At 53.2% G+C, this 18,176-nt stretch overlaps 2 protein-coding genes across 7 annotated transcripts in view; one reads left to right on the plus strand and one right to left on the minus strand.

Moving 5' to 3' along the window:
- Positions 1-251: 251 nt before the first annotated feature.
- On the plus strand, positions 252-6,501 carry Rhoc (ras homolog family member C). 3 transcript variants are annotated; one of them, XM_026777365.1, is made up of 5 exons: positions 252-400; positions 3,734-3,896; positions 4,364-4,484; positions 4,738-4,868; positions 5,731-6,501. In XM_026777365.1, exons 2-5 carry the CDS (start codon positions 3,741-3,743, stop codon positions 5,902-5,904), a joined length of 582 nt encoding a protein of 193 aa, XP_026633166.1. In that variant the 5' UTR covers positions 252-400; positions 3,734-3,740; the 3' UTR covers positions 5,905-6,501. The 3 variants fall into 3 exon arrangements, with proteins under 3 accessions (XP_026633166.1, XP_005369821.1, XP_013210143.1); XM_005369764.3 differs by lacking the exon at positions 252-400 and adding an exon at positions 411-701; XM_013354689.2 differs by lacking the exon at positions 252-400 and adding an exon at positions 2,158-2,504.
- A 244-nt stretch (positions 6,502-6,745) lies between these two features.
- Mov10 (Mov10 RISC complex RNA helicase) overlaps positions 6,746-18,176 on the minus strand; it is a 22,581-nt gene continuing 11,150 nt past the window's right edge. For 3 of the 4 annotated variants that reach the window (XM_026777362.1, XM_013354688.2, XM_026777363.1), the window contains exons 3-21: positions 16,951-17,154; positions 16,463-16,698; positions 16,076-16,337; positions 15,167-15,301; positions 14,781-14,949; positions 13,263-13,417; positions 12,833-13,009; positions 12,566-12,713; positions 12,109-12,267; positions 11,781-11,884; positions 11,517-11,614; positions 11,212-11,428; positions 9,233-9,350; positions 8,876-9,067; positions 8,676-8,750; positions 7,627-7,752; positions 7,461-7,549; positions 7,151-7,272; positions 6,746-7,068 (exon numbers count right to left, since the gene is read on the minus strand). In XM_026777362.1, coding sequence (XP_026633163.1) covers positions 6,977-7,068; positions 7,151-7,272; positions 7,461-7,549; positions 7,627-7,752; positions 8,676-8,750; positions 8,876-9,067; positions 9,233-9,350; positions 11,212-11,428; positions 11,517-11,614; positions 11,781-11,884; positions 12,109-12,267; positions 12,566-12,713; positions 12,833-13,009; positions 13,263-13,417; positions 14,781-14,949; positions 15,167-15,301; positions 16,076-16,337; positions 16,463-16,698; positions 16,951-17,154 — 2,878 coding nt within the window. In that variant the 3' untranslated portion in view covers positions 6,746-6,976. Of the gene's footprint in view, positions 7,069-7,150; positions 7,273-7,460; positions 7,550-7,626; positions 7,753-8,675; positions 8,751-8,875; positions 9,068-9,232; positions 9,351-11,211; positions 11,429-11,516; positions 11,615-11,780; positions 11,885-12,108; positions 12,268-12,565; positions 12,714-12,832; positions 13,010-13,262; positions 13,418-14,780; positions 14,950-15,166; positions 15,302-16,075; positions 16,338-16,462; positions 16,699-16,950; positions 17,155-17,262; positions 17,398-18,176 lie in introns of those variants that run through there. The other variant, XM_026777364.1, reaches the window with a different exon arrangement.

Raw genomic sequence — 18,176 nt, forward strand, 5'->3', positions numbered from 1 at the left:
GTCAGGTAAGTAACTGTGAAACACATCAGACTGGGCTCAACAGCACAATACAATAGGCGTATGAGCTCAGTTCCTAGTTGGCGATGCGGAAGCACTTCCAGGAGTGTGCTCCTAACAGGATATAGGGAAATTCCCGGCGAAGGAAGGAAGGGCCTTGTAAGGCGACGACGGTGGCTGGGGGACTGCACATCGCAAAAGGCTTCCAAAGCTCGGGATAGCGTCTTGTTACACTTAGCGCAGTGATTCCTGGAGCAGAGAGTGGGCAGCTTCGGCGTAACCAGTCCCCGCGGTCACGGCTAGGGCGAAGGAGGGCTGCTTGGCCACGCGAGGGCAGCAGCGGCCCTGGCTGACCCCACCCTGGGAGCCGCTCAACTTTCCCGACTCGGGTCCACCCCCCACGGTAGGAGGGTTGGAAGTAAAAGGGCCGAGGCAGAGTCCTCCGGGGTCCCACAGCCCAACAATTTAGACGTCTCCCCGGCACGGTCCCTCTAGCTCCAGCCCCACGCCCGATGCTCGGTCAGCAGTGGGGGTGACCTGCGGCGGCCCGGGGCGGGGAGCAGAGGCGGGCCGAGCCAAGGGCCGCCCCCGTCGACCCCCCCCTCCACTGGCCCGCCCCGGAGCGGTGTTGGAGAGTGGGGCGGGGTTCGGGTCAGTCTCAGCCTCCGGCACCGGCCGCGCAGCTGGAGGCGGCGGAGCGGAAGGTACCCGGGCCCGAGCTGGGGGGTGGCGAGGCGTCGTGGGAACTCGGCTCCGAGGAAAGCACTTTCCCGGTTTTCTGATCACTCGGGGGAACGGCCCGGGAGGGGGCTCCGGGCTGGCCATGGAGCAGGGCAGGCGCTCTAGCCTCCTGGGTTAGAGCGTTCTCGAACCAGAGCCTCTTTCCTTTCTGAGCCTCCCTAGCCCGGCAGGGATCCACTTGGATCTCTGTGAGCGACCCTACCCAGACGTTCTAGTTCCCGGCGGGGCGTAAGGAACAGGGCCTTGGGCCGACTAGGGGAGTTCTGGCCTGGGAAGGGGAATGGCGGGAGTAGGGGCGGGGTGTTACTATTGGGGGCTGCCACTGCCTGGCGGGTCTGGACGCCGCCCTAGATGGTTTTTGGAGCTAGTCTGAACTAAGAGGTTGAGACGACAAGGAAAGATTCCACTCCCGTGTTGTGTATGTGCGTCTGAGAATGAGGAAAAAACCAGAACACCAAAATCCCTGACTTTGCCTCCTACCCTGTTGGGAGGTTTGGGAGTGTTAGGGGAATGGGCTGAAAGCTGGGATCCATTTCTTCCTTCACTTCTGGCTTTAAAGTTAAGGAAGAGGTATCGACTGAAGAGTGATTCCTTGCCTAGATCTCAATAGAGCAGAGTACAAAGGCCTGTTGGATCACCTGGGAAACCAAGAGAACAAGAAGAGCTAGTGTTTTGACCCGGGGAAGGCCCCACAAGTTCTAGACGCCCCTTCAGGCCCTGCCTGAGGTTTCCTGGTCTCTTAGGGTCAGTGGGGCAGTTCCTCTGGGACCGCGGTTCACAGGAGTGTGCTAGTTAGCCTTGCCGGTTTGGCCTTGGGCCTCAGGTCCTGGCTTGGCCTGGGTCTCCAACTCTTCTGGGCCAAGAAGAGGCTGGATGCAAACATTTCTGAGCTGGGGGCTCTAAAGTTCGTGCCCTGAAGTTCTGGCCTCTGCCTCCTACCGTGAGGTGCCAACCATGTTGCCATGGGACAGCAAGTGGCGCATGCATGCGGAAGAGACTAGCATGTAGTAGTCATCACCCACCGTCACTGCCCACCCTAGGCTGGGGCTGTCTCATCCAGCCTGTAGACAGCTGGACTTGGCTGAATTAAATGGCAGTGGGTGGGGGAGTTGGAAGAAGTCCTGTGGGTTACCTGGATATACTTCTCAGACCTCGCCTTTAAAGGAGCTAGCAGCTGCAGAGTGAATGCCTTCTCCATCTTTTGGGGGTATCAGGGAGAACAATCCCCTGTGGTGGGGGATGCTAAGTGGGGCTGTGCGTACTCAAGTCCTATAAATTCCCTGTGACTCATGTCCTCTTCCCTCACATCCCAGTTGTGTGTGTGTGTGTGTGTGTCTAGGAGGTAGGAGGAGGAACCACCCAGAAGCCTGATACTGAAAAGAATCAGCCCCGGGGCTAGAGTGTTCTGCTTCCGAAAAGGCAGGCACAGGCCAGGGTCTGAGCTGGTGGTGTGTAAAGGAGCCCAGCTGAGCCAGACAGGATATGGGATTGAAAGGAAAAGCCAAGTTTGGGGCTGGGATCGGGTTACTGTCCCCTACTTAACTGCTCCCTGCCTGGTCCAAGCTTAGGCTGATCCTCATTAGTCTTTGATTTTGGGCTCCTCCCAGCCCGGGCTCTAGCTCCCTCCCTCTCACCAACAGCCTGGGCTCCATCTCTAGTCCCAAGCTGGCTGGCACTCTGGGGACCTCAGTAGCCTGGTCAGCCCCCTTCAGCTGAGAAGAAAGAGAAGCTGTGAAGCTGTGAACTGCTTGTTCGTGTGTGCTGGGGTGAGGGACACATGCAGGCCGAGAAGTCACAGGGAGGTGTCTGTGGGCCTAAGGGTCAGCTGGTCTCCAGGAGGAAGGGGCTGTTCCAGAGTGGGTGGAGGTGATTCCCAAGTGGATTAGCTCCATCACAGCAGTGCTGTGGTAGATGTGTGGCTCTTCACAGTGTGGTCATTGTCCCCTGTCAGGGGCTGAGTGACCCAATGTTGCTGCCAGGCCCGGGGAGAGGGGGGGCAGCCTGCCTGACCGTGAGCTGCCAGGACTGAGCCTTCTTTGTGTGACTTGAGACTTTGGGGAAGGGGTGGGGTGGGCCAGGGAGCCAGCCGGCTGCTCTTACTGTCCCGGGGCTGTTCCCACTGTACCCCCGGCTTACTTTCTCTGCTTCTGTTCTCACTTGTGGGGTGCTGTGTAGGCCAGACAGACTGGATCACTCGCCTTGCTTTGAGAGCCAGCGCTGCTCCCACCGTATGTGTCAGACTCGAAATAATGTGTCCAAACCTCGCTGAACCTCAGTTTCCCACCTTTGTCAAAGTAGGATGGCCTGGGGTCAGATGGCTCAGCGGGCCGAGGGGCTTGCCAAGCAAGCATGATCACCCGAGTTCCAGCCCAGGAACCCACTGGGAGGGAGAAGGGGTGAACTGGCTCTGGGTTGTCCTTTGACTTCCGCATCCACCTACTAGGCACCTGGAGACCTGAAGGTTCTTCTCAAAATACCCAACAAAACGTGTGTATCCAGGAGATAGGAACGCCTAGAGGCTCTACCTGTGTTCCTTGCTCGGCCCTACCACCTGTGGCTGATGTCTTTGTGACCAGGCATGCATGCCTTCTATGGAGGGACAGTCTATTCTAGCTTGCATTTTAGTGGTTATTAATGAGTCAAAATCCTGGCCAAAAAAAAAAAAAAAATGAAGCTGATAGGCAAGGCAGATAAATCTAGGTCTCTTGGGAGCATTTGCATGTGAACAAGATTTAAACCAGTATTCTTGGCTCCCAAAAGTCATCTTCCTTCTCCTGATCAGTTCTAACCCACCCAGGAAAACCTGTCCTGACCAGCATTTCTAGGTCTTTTGCCTGTAGGATTGGTTCTTGGCGAGAACAGGCCTTGGCAAGCCCCCTTCTCTTCCTTTGCTGGATGCTGTGGTTTTCATGGAAGCTTGGGGGCCCTAGATCAGTGCTAGTGGTCTTACTGGGTTCTCATTTTCCTCCCAAATCCCCTGCCTCTTGACTGCCAGTTAAACCATGGCTGCAATACGGAAGAAACTGGTGATTGTGGGCGACGGGGCCTGTGGGAAGACCTGCCTTCTCATTGTCTTCAGCAAGGATCAGTTCCCCGAGGTCTATGTCCCTACAGTCTTCGAGAACTACATCGCAGACATTGAAGTGGATGGCAAGCAGGTGAAGGCCGAGACTTTCCTGCCTGGGAAGCCCGCCCCCATTCCTATAGGGCCCTAGTGTGTCCTTTCTTAGCACCTGCACACGTCTTTGCTTCATTTTCCTGCTGGAAGTTAGGAAGCGAAACTGGAGCCCTAGAAAACCTGGATGTACTATCTGGTTTGACCACATACTGGCTCTGGAATCTGAGCCAAGCCCCTTTGCCTCTGGGCTCAACCTAACTCCACTGCAAAATGTGAATGAGGGCAAGTCCTAACCCCAAAGGGTTGCCGTAAGAATTACATGGTGCTTACAATGGCAGCTCATACTACACAAAGATCAAGCCCGCCTTAGATGGTTGGTTTTGTGACTGGTCAGTATGGCTCAGCACATACTGAGTGCTGCAAAGATGATCCCTAAGTTTATGGGACCAGTGACTTCAGGGGACCTTGGGATCCCCGGGCTAGCTACTCAGTAGTCCTATGTGTCAGGTGGAGCTGGCGCTGTGGGACACGGCAGGGCAAGAAGACTACGATCGTCTCCGGCCTCTGTCCTACCCGGACACTGACGTCATCCTCATGTGTTTCTCCATTGACAGTCCTGACAGCCTGGGTAAGGCTTCAGAGGAGGGATGGAGAGCCTTTGGTGTCGGCCATCTTCCGAGGCGATGGGGAGGGAGTGTTGGGCCCTGCAGGTCTCCTTCGTGATGGAGACAGTAGCCCTTGGGGTGGGGGTGAGGGCATCCACCACAAGGGGCGTGGGGGTGTACAAGGGTACCGTGTGTTCAGTAGTCCCGGTGACAGCTGTGGAAGGCTGGGCTTCTGCCGCACTGTGCCCACGACTACATCTTTTGGGGTATCTGCAGAAAACATTCCTGAGAAGTGGACTCCAGAGGTGAAGCACTTTTGCCCCAATGTGCCCATCATCCTGGTGGGGAATAAGAAGGATCTGAGGCAAGATGAACACACCAGAAGGGAGCTGGCCAAGATGAAACAGGTGGGTGAGGCAGCGGTGCGGCGTTGTGAGGAAGGGTGGGGGGTGTGTGTGTGCAAAAACTGGGATGGAAAACAGCCGAGAGCCAGCCTTAACAGGAACTGTGATGTTCACCTCCTGCCGTCTGCATGCTGGAGAAGTCACCTGTCCAAGGCTTTTTTTTTTTTAACCTATTCCAGCTTAAGGTCTGGTCTCTTGGAGTTGGGGCTAAGATGAAGAGCCATCCTCACCCTCAGGGGGCAGCTGTGTCAAATGAGGGTTTGGAGGCTGTGCTACTGCAGTGCCCCGGGAGGGAGGGCATTATGAATGGGGTGTGCACTCAGAGACTTGCTGAGGGACTCTAGCCAGAGCACTGTTTTATTTAGAGCAAGGTAAGGAAGGTAGGCTCTCCTGGGAGGATAATTAAGGTTTTAATTGGGGACAGATGTCCAGTCTGTATGTCAGTAAAAAACATTCTGGTAGCTTTGGAGGATGGACTCAAAGAGTGGTTTTCTCAGCCTTTGGGGGTTGAGTGTCAGTCACATCATGACTCATAAAAGGAACAAAATTAGTCATGAAGTAGCAACAAAATAACTTTATGGTTGGGGGGGGGTCACCACAACAGGAGGAGCTATATGAAAGTTGAGAACCAGTGGACTGGAGGAAAATAAGAACGGAGGTCAGTTGGGCAGTGGGTGCTTGCTCAGAGTTGAAATGGGCATTGTAGGAATCAGGCTGGGTGGGAAGAGAGAGTAGACAGAATTCTGAAATGGGAAACCTGGGTCTTATGGCCCCAGCTTGGAAGCTGCCCATAGTAGCTGGGTGTTCTGCAGGGTGTATAGAAGATATTTGCCTCTTCTTGTGACCCCACATCTTGTCTTTGCAGGAGCCTGTTCGATCTGAGGAAGGCCGGGACATGGCAAACAGGATCAGTGCCTTTGGCTACCTTGAGTGCTCAGCCAAGACTAAGGAAGGGGTGCGGGAGGTATTTGAGATGGCCACTCGGGCTGGCCTACAGGTCCGCAAGAATAAGCGCCGGAGGGGCTGTCCCATTCTCTGAGTTTGCCATGATCGCTCCAGTTTTCCCTTCCTCCCCCTCACGGGGTTCAAAATACCCCTATCCCATTCCACCCTTGTAGGGCTCCAGGCTGCCAGTTTCTTTTTTGGTTCTTTCCTGCCCAGGACTGCATGAGTTTTCCCAGCCCCACCTGGGGGCTGGTAGGCCCTTTCCTCCCTGCCTCTGGGAACCAGGCTAGTGCCCTGCCCTTCCTGAGCAGGGCCCCTCCGCCTGCCTGCCGCGTTGGTCCAGGGGTTGGGCTCGTAGTCCCTTCCCTTTATCACACACCAGCACTTTATATTTCTGGCTCACAGGAGGAGTCTGGGGTGGCGTTTCTGCTTTGGGTAGTAGCCTCACCTCTGACTTGACTCAGTGGGAGGGCAGGACATGAATAAAGGTCAAAGGTTGCACCACGTGCGGCAGCTTCCTGTCTTTACTGGCCTACCTTGGCTGTGAGCCTGGAGTCCCATCTTTTTCTCGAGTTGCTGGCTAGGCTGGGCCCCTGTCTGCCGAGGCGGGGCTGGGGGCGGAGGCAGCAGGGGACAGGGTGGAGTCTAAAGGATGAGGTCATGTTTGGCTGACTGCCTGGGTGGGTGAGGGGAGTGGTCCGTACCATTGGCTAAACATAGAAGCCTGTGGGTGGCTTCCCTGTCCACTGGGTTTCCTGTCTTCCGCGTAGTTTTAAAGGGGTGTGGCTCTGGACAGATACCCTCCTGGAGGGTCAGCTGGGGGGCACAGGAAGCAAGCAAGGCGTAAGCAAGAGGCTTTTGCATAGAACGGCATTTTGTTTTTCTTGAAGCAGCTCAGCGATAGACTGCTTGCCTAGCATATTCGCGGCTGTGGGTTCAATCCCCAGTACTGCGAAGGAGATGGAAAAAAAGAAAAAGCTTTTCTTCCTCCCCCTTCCTCCAAATTTTAGCAGCTTGGGTTAATTTTCCCTAGCAGAGGAAGGGGTGGAAGGGTTGGGGATGTAAACGTCCCAGCCTTCCTGTCTCTCGCGGGGACAGGTGAGCTGGGTTCTGAGGAATAGGCAGCAATAAGGCTTGGCTGGTCTGAGAAGGCGGCAGCTGTGTCTTCAGAGCTCATTTCTCCACTCTGGCTCCACTTGGAAGGACAGGCCTCCTTCACCCTCCCGCTCCTGAGGGAGATTTTGGTGGCGGTGGGGCCCTAGGAAGAGGAGACATACTTGGTTTTCTTTGCTGCTTCTTTCCACAGCAGCGCCTCTCCCTGCCCCTCGGACCATCCATACCTGAGGTAGAGGGGCTGAGTTTACTCAGACCTTGGAGTAAGTCCTGTCCCTGCTGCAGGTCCAGTTTAGCAGGAAAGGGGCATCCAGTATAACCCCCGTTTTCTTTACAGAACTCCAGGAATCTGTGGGGTACAGGGACATTGGCATGGGCAGCTGTGCAGGACTGACTGAAGAACAGAGGCAGAAGGCAGAGTGGCTCAACTTCACTTAATAATTCAGGGTGGGCACCGTGAACACCAAGAGATCTGAGACACACCTGTCCTAGGCTGGGACTTGTCACCAAGAGCAATTATGGGATGGGAATGCTTACGTTTTCCAGTCCGGGTCATGGCCTAGGAGGAGGGGGTTGCCCACTACGATGAGCAACGCCTTGGCCCGGGTCACAGCCACATTGAACCTCTGGAAGGAAGAAGTGGTGATGTCATGGAAGGGACAGGCCCTGAGGACACGTTCGTGCCACCCACAAGCCTGCAAACCTTGGGGTTCTTAAGGAAACCGAGGTTAAAGTCCAGATCAAGCTGCACAAAGCTCTGGCTGCTCCGGACGGTGGAGATGAGGATGACGCTTCGTTCTTGCCCTTGGAATTCTTCCACGGAGCCCACCTAGAGGGCAGAGGCAGGCCTTAAGACCTAAGAGGAGCCATGGCGACAAACCCACTCTAGGGGGCAAAGCTGCCAGGAAGGTACAGATAGGCCACTGGTTACTTGTAGATCATCTGAGGGGCCAGGAAGAAGCCAGGTCTGCCTGCTGTGGAGGCCTGAAGGACAGAGCCAGTTACAGGGTGGGGCCTGGAAAGGATTCAAATCCAATCAAGTGGCAGGCACCGCAAAGAAAGCCTCGAGCAGAGGTCTCTTCTTTGGAGACACAGTCACTAATTTGGTCGGAATTTCTGAGGGAGAGGCCTGTACACCCTAAAGCAGTGGTTTTTCAACCCTGGCTCCACACGTCACGATCACCTGTGGAGCTACAAAACAAAACACTAGGTGGTGATGGTGCTTATGATCCCAGCACTCGGGAGGCAGAGACAGGAGGATCTCTTGAGTTTGAGGTCAACCTGGTCTGCAGAGCTAGTTTCAGGACAACCAGGGGTACCTACACCGAGAAGCCCTGTCTTGAAAGCCAACAATAAATAACAAATAACAAACAAAACAATAGCAAAAACCCACTCTGGTTTTTCCTCCAGACAACTAATTGGCTGGGTGGGAACCAGGCAGTGGCATTATTAAAGTTCTCCATGTGTTTTTTATCTGAATCAGTGTTGAGCTGCCCCTTCAGGCCAAGAGTTAAGCGACAGAGGGAGCGAGGAGACATCACATGACAGGCAGGGTTGGTCTAGAGAGTTTGGACTTCATCCTTAGGGCAGAGGCCACACACCTGACTGATAAGAAAAGACATGGTGCTTGCTCTCAGAATTACCTGGGGAAACCCCAGTTTCATTCCGAGGAAACAGGGTGGGACGGGACACAACACAGACTGACGTCAGAGGCACATGGAAGGCTGGGAGAGAACACGGGACGTGTGTCACCTTTAACTCCTTGATGTCATCCAGTCCTCGAAGCTCCCGGTCAAGTTTGGTGATGCAGTAACGGATTTTTTCTACCTGGAGGGAGGGGAGAGCTGCCTTTCTCTCATGCCCTCACCCTCACAGAGAGGGAGGGCAGAGGCCGGCAGCTGGCTAGGGTGCAGCGGGCAAAGAGAGTCCTAGTCTTGGACTGAGGGCCTAACCTGCTTCCGGTATGGGGAGATGACGCCCACGCTCCGGGGGCTCAGGCGGGCTTTCCCCTTCTTGGAGGAAGGGGCCAGCAGCTGTTTCAGGTATGACGTCACCGTGGCGGCCTCTTCGGGGTTGAAGAAGGATGGGCTATTGCCCTCTCGCTCATCTTTGCCCATTACACCGTGGAAGATGATGGGAAAGCCCTGGACATGACGAAGCGAGAGGAAACCCCTCAGGCTGATCTCCCTCCTCCCCAGCTAGGGACTCAAGGGTTCCAGGCTAGAGTAACAAACAAAGGGAGGGTTCGGTGCCTTCCGGAGGAGGGCGGCAGAGGTCCAGGGTCGGAGCCCTGCCCTGTTAGGCCTCACCTGCCGAGGCAGCCCCTCCCAGCGGCAGAACCTTTCTCGATCCAACACATCCGCACAGGCCTGCAGCTCCCCATCGTAGTACAGCTGGTTAGGGATGTCCAGGATGGTGGGGTGAGACCTAGGAGGCAGGAGGAGAAAGAACAAGATCCAGGCCGCTCGGGGGAGCCCTGCTCCACCTGCTTCCCACCCAGTCTCTGGTCCTCCAGCCATGCCCAGGACACATTCATCGGAGTCGCTGTAAGGACAGAAAGCCAGCCAGGGCTCTCACTGACCAGTCAAATTCCAAGAATTTAGCACCCATTCTCAGGTTTTAGTTTGCCAAACGAGGACAGTCCAAAATCAAATGATCAACACTATTAGGTTAAAGCCCCCAAATGAAAGCATGGTCACAAAAGCGTTTAGGGACGTCTACAGTCATCACACCATGCCATGCCATGCGTGTGGAGGTCAGAGGACCTTGAGGAGTCAGTTCGCTCCTTCCACCCGTAAATAGGATTACGGATTCGGGAAATTCCACTTGGGTTGCTAGGTATGTGTACAGCAAGTACTTTTACCCACTGAGCCATCTCAACCCTGCTGTTTTGAGACTATGTCTGACTGTAGCCAAGACTAGCCTTTAAACTCTGTTGTTGTTGTTGTTGTTTTTTTTTTTGATTTTTCGAGACAGGGTTTTTTTTCTCTGTGGTTTTGGAGCAGGTCCTGGAACTAGCTCTTGTAGACCAGGCTGGTCTCGAACTCACAGAGATCTGCCTGCCTCTGCCTCCCGAGTGCTGGGATTAAAGGTGTGTGCCACCACCGGCCGGCAGCCTTTAAACTCTGAATCCTTCTGTCTCACCCAAGCTCCAAATGCTGGGCTTAAGACGTTTACAACGGCCCAGCTTATTTTTACTCAACGCCGTTTTTTTTTGTTGTTTGTTTGTTTTTAAATATTTATTTATTATGTATACAATAGTCCAGAAGAGGGCACCAGACCTTATTACAGAGGGTTGTGAGCCACCATGTGGTTGCTGGGAATTGAACTCAGGACCTTTGGAAGAGCAGGCAATGCTCTTAACCACTGAGCCATCTCTCCAGCCCTTTTGTTTTGTTTTTTGAGACAGGGTTTCTCTGTGTAACAGCACTAGCTATCCTGGATCTAGCTCTTGTAGACTAGGCTGGCCTCAAACTAGACAGAGCCACCTGCCTCTGTCTTCTGAGTGCTGGGATTAAAGGAGAGAGCCACCACGGCTTGGTTAACTCAACTATTAAAAGATTTTATTCTTTTTAATTATGTGTATTTGTATGTGGTAGTGTGTGGGGGGCATGGAGGCCAAAGGTGCCAGATCCCCCTGGAGTTACAGTTAGAGGTGGCTATGAGCCACTTGACATGGGTGCTGAACAGGTCCTCTGCAACACTTTAACTGCTGAGGCATTTGTCCAGTCCCAGATTTATCAAACTCTTATTGACAGTCTAGAACTCACCTAAGCACTGGCGTTACATAAAGAAGAACATAAAATTGTGAGGGTGGTGTGCACCTAAAATCCTAACTACTCAGGAAGTTGAGGCAGGATTGCTCAAGCCAACGGTTAAGATCAGCCTAGGCAACACTGGCAGACCTCGTCTCAAAGGGGAGAGGAGAGTTAGGGATGTACATTAGTGGTAAAACTCTTGAAAGCAATGTGCAAGGTCCTGGGCTCAAGTCCCAGTACCCAATAAAAAAGAAAAACCACAAGTATATAGGCCTGTGTTGAATATGCAATTCAACTAACAATGGTTTTATGGAAAAACTTATGCTCCCTGCCTTTCTTTTTTCTTGTTGGGTTGCCTAGAAACTTAGACCCATCCAGACATATTCTGGTCTGGCGACCTCCGGAGGCAGATAAACCATTGGTCCAAGAAGCAGCGGGCCTGCTCAGTCACAAGGCAGGTAGCTGTATGAGGGCTGCCAAAGAGAGCCCCTCTTTCACCTGACAAGCAGCAGAGGCGCAGGCAGCGATACCTGTAGTTGCGGAGCAGTTTGGTGATGAACTGGGGGTCATAGCCATTGGGGCCCTTCTTGTACAAGGAGTTGTAGGTGAGCAGGCGCTCTAGCAGAGAGTAGCCAAGTCCGTGCTTCTGTGCCAGCGGCGAACGGAGCACAGGCCCCAGCTGCCGAGGGTCTCCTGCCAGCACCAGCTGCCCTCCTGGATTGCCCGTTTCCTTGACATCCATCAGTCCTGAGAGGCCCGGGAGAAAGGTTAAATGGTGGGACTCACCCAGCTGGTGTGGGGTGGTGTACCTACAGCCCATGCTGAGCCCCCTCACCTGCTATGGCCACCAGACTCTCAGGCTCCATGCAGTGGCCAGCCTCATCGATGAAGATGTGTGTGAAGTGATCGATGGGAAACTGGGCTGACACCAACCTGGGAGTGTCAGGCCAAGCAGGGGTCATTCCCAGGCACCCAGCTACCAATCCTGAACTCTGGCCCTTCATTTCACCCCACCCTCTGGAACCCTTCCTCTTTCCCTAGCCCTATATCCTTTTACTCTTTACTAACAAGAGAGAAACAGATCCTGTCCATCCCTTACCTGCTGGCCGTGATGAGGGTGGTGATTAAGACCCGGTATTGCTGAAGATGCTTCTTGGCGGGATATACATACTCTCCTTTCTTAGCATCCCAGTTACAGCAGGTCTGTGGGGTATAGAAGGACGGGACATCAGCTTGGCTCTTTCCTTTCTAACTCTCACCCTGGCTCTGGACCTCCAGCACTTATTACCTGCCTCCCTCCCTATGCGAAAAAGGAAACTTAAGTCCCCAGAGGAGCCCTGACCAACCCGAAGCCATGCAGCAAGTCTTAGGTGCTCCGAGAAACTCCCAGGCATCCACTGTCCCTTGGCCCTCTACTTCCTATATACCTTAATGTCCTCAGGTACCATTCGGATGTCCCTGCTGGGGGCCAGGAGACGGTAGATGGAGCTGGGCAGGTGGACCCGGAGGCGCTGACAGAGGAGGTCAGCCCCTGAGTTGGATGGCGTACAGGCCAGGATGTGGGCTTGGGGCAGGAGCTTCACTACCTGAGATGAAGGAAAGGATAGTGTGGGCAGAAGCTTCCTAGGCCACGGGCCTCGGGCTGCATCTGCCTTCCAGATGCCTGCTTGTCTAGGTGACACTTTGGTAGATTCACATCTGTGTGTTTACAAGTCAACACTCAACAGTCACAATGACCCTAAGTCCCTACCTCCTCTTTGGGTGACTGTTCAGGTGTGGGAATATTCAGGTTACTGGAGGGAATCAAAATTGCAGACAAATGTTGTGTATGTGTGGGGGGAATGCATAATTCAGTATAGGCCTTGGATTCTGCTTCAGCCTCACCTGCTTGATGGCCTCCACTAACGTGACAGTCTTGCCGGTACCTGGAGGCCCAAAGATGATGTAGGGGGCAGGCCGGGTGGTGCCCCTCACAATGTGTTTCATGGCCTGAAGCTGCTCTGGGTTCGACTCCAGACTCCGGTCATACAGCCTGGCACAGGGGTCCAGGAATATGAACTTGAAGTCATCCAGTGTCCCAGAGGCTTCTGGGCCCCCACTCCTGATATCCATACCCCAAGGAGCCCCCAGAATCCCTGCCCACAGTCTCACTTGAACTTCACATCTGAGGGTAGCAGCGAGACCCCACGGGAGGCCACGGGAAAAAGCATGGGCCACAGTAGCCATCGCTCTGTCAACTCCAAGGCCCGGTGCTGGACCCGAAGGGGCTGCCGGTTGAAGGTAAAGTTCACCTTGAAGGTCAGCCCATCCACAAATCGGCTCAGGAGGCTTTGGGCAGAGAATTAAGCGGGAGAATTCTCGTTAGGTGGAGTGGGCAGTAAAAATCTAGGGCCCTGTCCAACTCCTACCATTCTACTCCCAAGAGGTCCTTACAAAGCTCTCTGGGAGGTGAAGTCACACAGCCTGGGGTCTCCCTGCCCTGTGTTCAGGGTCCTAGTCATCTCTGGAGGCAAGACCTCCTAACTCCAGGCCTTAGAGGTCTGAAGGTTGCTTTTGGTTATTTGGTCCTCCCAACACTCACCTTGTGGAAAAGCTCAGCTTGACACGGTCCAGTTCTACCTTGTGTACAAAACCCTTGTAGGTGACAGGGTCTTCCTGGTGGGTCTCAGAGGATAAGACGGCAAAGAGGTGGTCACCCCGTAGCACCGAGGGACGGCTCTCGGTCACACCAGGAACCTATAGGATATGAACATAAGCAAGCTTTCTTTTCTCTTTTCTTTTCTTCCTTCTTTCTTTCTTTCTTTCTTTCTTTCTTTCTTTCTTTCTTTCTTTCTTTCTTTTTTGAGATGGTTTCTCTGTGTATAGCATTGGCTGTCCTGGAACTCTCTGTAGATACACCAGGCTAGACTCGAACTCACAGCAATCTGCCTGTCTACGTTTCTATCCCAGGGATGACCACGGGAGGGTCTTAGCCCCAGGTTCTAGCTTCATAGCTGCCACTCACTCAGCTTTCTTCTCCTACAAGACAAAGCAAGAAGCAGGTGGAAGAGAAAGGACCACAGGCTGCTAGAGGTGCCTAGCCTGGGAATCTCAAAAACTCCAGGGTAGATTTTAAAATGTGGTGGCCAATATCCCCAGTCCGGCTAGCTGCCTTCTTGGCCAGCCCAGCTCCAGCTTTGCCTTTAGCACCGTGGTGCAAACTCGCTTCCTGTAACAACCTTTCCCTGATCATCTTACGTCTCTCCTTTCCCACCTGCATGTTCTCTTGGGCATCAATCCATTCTCATGGGCACGTCTGAGTTTGTGTGTATACACTCAAAACGTGAGGGCTGGTGAGATGGCTCAGTGGGTAAAGGTGCCCGCAGCTAAGCCTGACAATCTGAATTCAATCCCTGGCACCTACACGGTGGAAAGAGAAAATAGACTCCTGCCAATTGTCCTTTAACCTCCATATGGATGCTATTCATGTTGCATACACACAAAATAACATATATATATACATATATAATACACACAAAACAACACATATATACATATATAATACACACAAAATAACATATTATATATACATATACAATACACACAAAATAACATATATTATATATACATATATAATACACACACATATATATAATTTTAAAAGCCAAAATATGTTGAAAGAGCTCTCAGAATCATCCATAAAGCTGAGAAAACAAAGGACTCACCAATATCACATAGCTGGCGGCAAAACTTCTATTAAAATCCCACCACCCATGTGAACTAGCTGTGGTGGGCCATGCCTATAATCCCAGCACTGGGCCAGCAGACACAGGAGGATTAGAAATTCAAGATCACCCTTAGCTACACAGTAAGTCTGAAGCTAGCCTGGGCTTCGTGGGACCCTGCCTAAAATAAACAAAGTAGAAACAAAATCACGGTCCTGTTTTGGCACATTTTGGGAGACAGGCAGCTCACCTTGCTTTGTTCATACCCTCAGAAATAGGAACTATTCATCCTTTTTGTATGTTTGCCCTGCTGTCAGGGATCACGGCCTGTTAACCTCCCCCAAGCTGACTGTCGTGGGCCCCCCTTCCCCACAAGGTTAGATCTAAGCCCTAACCTCCAGTGTGAGCAGCCTGGGATTCTGGTCCACAGGGTCCCAGGTCATGGGTACCGACTCCAGGTCATAGTGCCGGATGTCATGCTCCATCTGCAGCTCCTCCAGGTGTAGCAGCAGCCGGAACTTCACCTCATAGTTCCTGGATTTCAGGGTTGTCTCCAACTGGGCCCTGGTAGGGATGGTTGAATCGGGGCAGGAACAGGGTGGGTTGGACAATGGCCCCTGTACTGGGGCTCTACCCTTCCGGTTCACTCATGCCCCACACTGAACATGCTGTGGGCACCGAGCACTGCTCAGCTGAACCAGCGCAATGAGCACAGACAGGGAGAAGCCAGTAGAGAGAGAAGACGACAAGGGAGCATGTGGCACAAAGTGCCGGGGCTTACTTGATCTCAGCAACCTCCTTTGGAGACGTGAAGATACTCGGTCCCTGAAGAAGGGTAGGGAGCAGTTGCCTGAGGCGGAGGGGTGGGTAGTAGGTCCCCAGGGCCAAACTTAACTCCAGTTCATAGCCCCTGGCACTGTCGGAGGGCAGAAAACTCGTCACAAACACAGAAACCCCTCACCTTCAAAGACTGGAAAAGTCCCCGTGGAGCATGCAGGAAACACTCCTCTGTATCATTCCACTCTTTTGGTATGCGTGCTGCTGAATCGTGCACACAGAAGACATTTCTACAATGACTCCTGTGGTGTGATTCAGTGCTCCCTAGCTCATGCAGCTGCTTGGTCCAAGGTTAGACCATTCTCATTTTTGTAAAACCTAATATCCGAACTATTCAAAAACACGTATTTTGTGAGCTGGGTGTGGTGGTACAGGCCTATGACCCCAGCACTTAGCACTGGAAATGAGTATAACTGGTTTATGAATTACAGGCTAGCCTGGGCTATACGGCCCAGCTCTTCCAAAAATAAACAACAAATACAAACAATATATGCTCTTTCGAAGAAACAACAACAAAGCAATATGTTTTAAATAATAACCAAGTAACATTCCTTTCACTCAGGAACAGTCAATCTTATTTTTTTCATTTTTTGAGATAGGGGCTTCTCTGTGTAATAGCCCTAGCTGTCCTGGAACTCCCTTTGTAGACCAGGCTGCTGGCCATCTACCTGCCTCTGCTTCCCAAATTCTAGGATTAAAGGCATGCCTGGTGGAACAGTCAATCTTAACACTGTTTTTCCTGATACAAAAGGGATCTGAGACCCAGGGGAGAGAGTTAACTGCAGTTCAGAAAGGGGGCTGTTTCCTAGGTCAGGGGTCTCCCCAAGTGCCCATACTGTCATTATTCAGTTACCGGTCAGGTCTCTCTCCTTCCTCTATCCGGTTGGTCAACACAGGGTTTCTAGTGAGCCGAGGGGTGCGCTTGAAGGGGGTTGTGGGCTTCAGCTGTGCGGCCAGGGGGCTGTGGGCGACGGCAGCCAAGAAGCGAGCAATGTAGAAAGTTTCTGCTCCTTCTGCCCCTGACTCCCCAGGTCCCAGCAGCTCCCAGAGGACAGTGGCTGGGAAGTAGCCCACTATGCTGGTCTTACAGTAGACATGCAGCTCATAGCTTTCACCTGCAAGAAGGTGAGCTGAGTGAGGCAGAGACCCTGGCCACGGCACCCCCATCCCAAGGCAGGAGCCCACTGGACGGAGAAGCTCAGAACATCCAAGGGCTACTTCACCTTACAAGGCCACTCACCTGGGCCCAGTGGGCAGGGCAGGTCCTGTTCACCATGGTAGAAGGCAAACTGGGGTGTCCAGCAGAGAGGAAAGAGATGAGTGAGGGTAACAGGCTTGGTCCCTCCGTTTCGGAGCCTTAGGGTCAGCACCTCCTTGCGGTTCAAATCCAGGCGGATAAGGAGCTGCCCATCTCGGATTTCATGGGGCCCCTGGACTTCCACGTCCACCCCATGCTTCCCATGAAGATACTCATCCCTGGAAAGAGTGGGGAGTCAAGGGGCTATGGGGTGAGAGGACCCTGGACTGGTAACTGCCCAGGGGAAGGTTTCAGGCTTGCTTGGGAACCCACCTCCTCCCAGGATTAATTCCCTGCCTCTCTTCCTTTGGGGGTGGGTAGCGGTGGGAGGTGGAGCTTACCATAGCTCAAGGAAAGCCACTGGTTTTTTAAGCCAGACGTCCTTTGCTCTTGCCCTCCCCGGCCCACTCACAGGGCATGCACTCACACACCTATCATGAAAGATCCTGGCCAACAGTGATCTGTGTTGTTTGCTGATACTCGAGCCTGGTTTTATTCGCCTCTTTTCTGGTAGCTGCACATCAGCCCAGCGGTCTAGTTTGAAGAACCTGACCCGAGTCTTGGTGACGAAGGCCAGATTTGCAATCTTCATTCCATACAGCATGGAGGAGAAGCCAGGGGCAGGAGTCCCATAGCTGCCAGAAGCAGAGGACACTGGGAAGTGAGGGAAGGCAGGGTGGCTGTGGAGAGAGGGTGCTGGGGAAGGCCCAAGGGCTGGCTGTTTATTCTCTGCAGGGACATACCAACCCTGCTCAAGGCAGGACAGGGCTCAGAGATTCCGGCTAGGGATGGTAGGAATTTTCAACAGCTTAAAAGTAAGGCATTGGGGCTTTCGAACACAAAAGAACTGCCTTAAACAGCACTGTGGAGAAAGTCCAATGTTGGGCTGTTGGCTGGGAAGAGAGAGAGAGAAAAACAGATTTTTTTTTTAAAGGGGGGACTATTTGGGAACATTAAAAAAAAAAAAAAGAGTGGTGGGAAGAGCTAAGGTTAAGGGGAAGTTGAAAAAGATGGTTCGTAGGAGTGGACAGGTCCCAGGCTGTAGGGAGGGCTGAGAAAGGGGTCATAGAGAGCAGAGATGTCCAGAGTGTGGGCAAGGTGGCGGATCGGACAGCAGTTTCCACCGGAAGTCAAAGGGTGCAGGTGGAACCCAAGCAGGAAGGGAAAGGATCCTTCTCCCGAGATCAAATAGCCTGGCTTTGTGCCTAGAGAGGTGAAGACAGGAAAGTGGTCAGCAGGGCGGCCTCGGGCTCAGTGCCCGGTGTTGAGCGCAGTCTACTGCACATATACACTCATGGAGGCATGGGAGGTGCCAGGCACTGCACCTGAGGCTGGTTCCGAGCTGCCAGACTTAGATCCAGCCTTGAGGACCACTCAGAGAGAACCCATGCATGCCAGCGTGGTGCGATGGGACAAAGTCGCTGAGACTGTCCAGAGCAGCTCAGGGGGCCAAGCCAGGCCTCTAAGGACTGTCTGGGGCAGGGGCGGGTATCTGAGTGGGCTTTCCTCAAGGGAGAGGAAGCACTAGGCCAGCAAACTGATGGGTATGGGTGACGGGGCTATGTACTGATGGGTATGGGTGACGGGGCTGTGTACTGATGGGTATGGGTGACGGAGCTGTGTACTGATGGGTATGGGTGACGGGGCTGTGTACTGA

Source organism: Microtus ochrogaster, unplaced genomic scaffold (assembly GCF_000317375.1).
Source record: "Microtus ochrogaster isolate Prairie Vole_2 unplaced genomic scaffold, MicOch1.0 UNK60, whole genome shotgun sequence".
NCBI lineage: Eukaryota > Metazoa > Chordata > Mammalia > Rodentia > Cricetidae > Microtus > Microtus ochrogaster.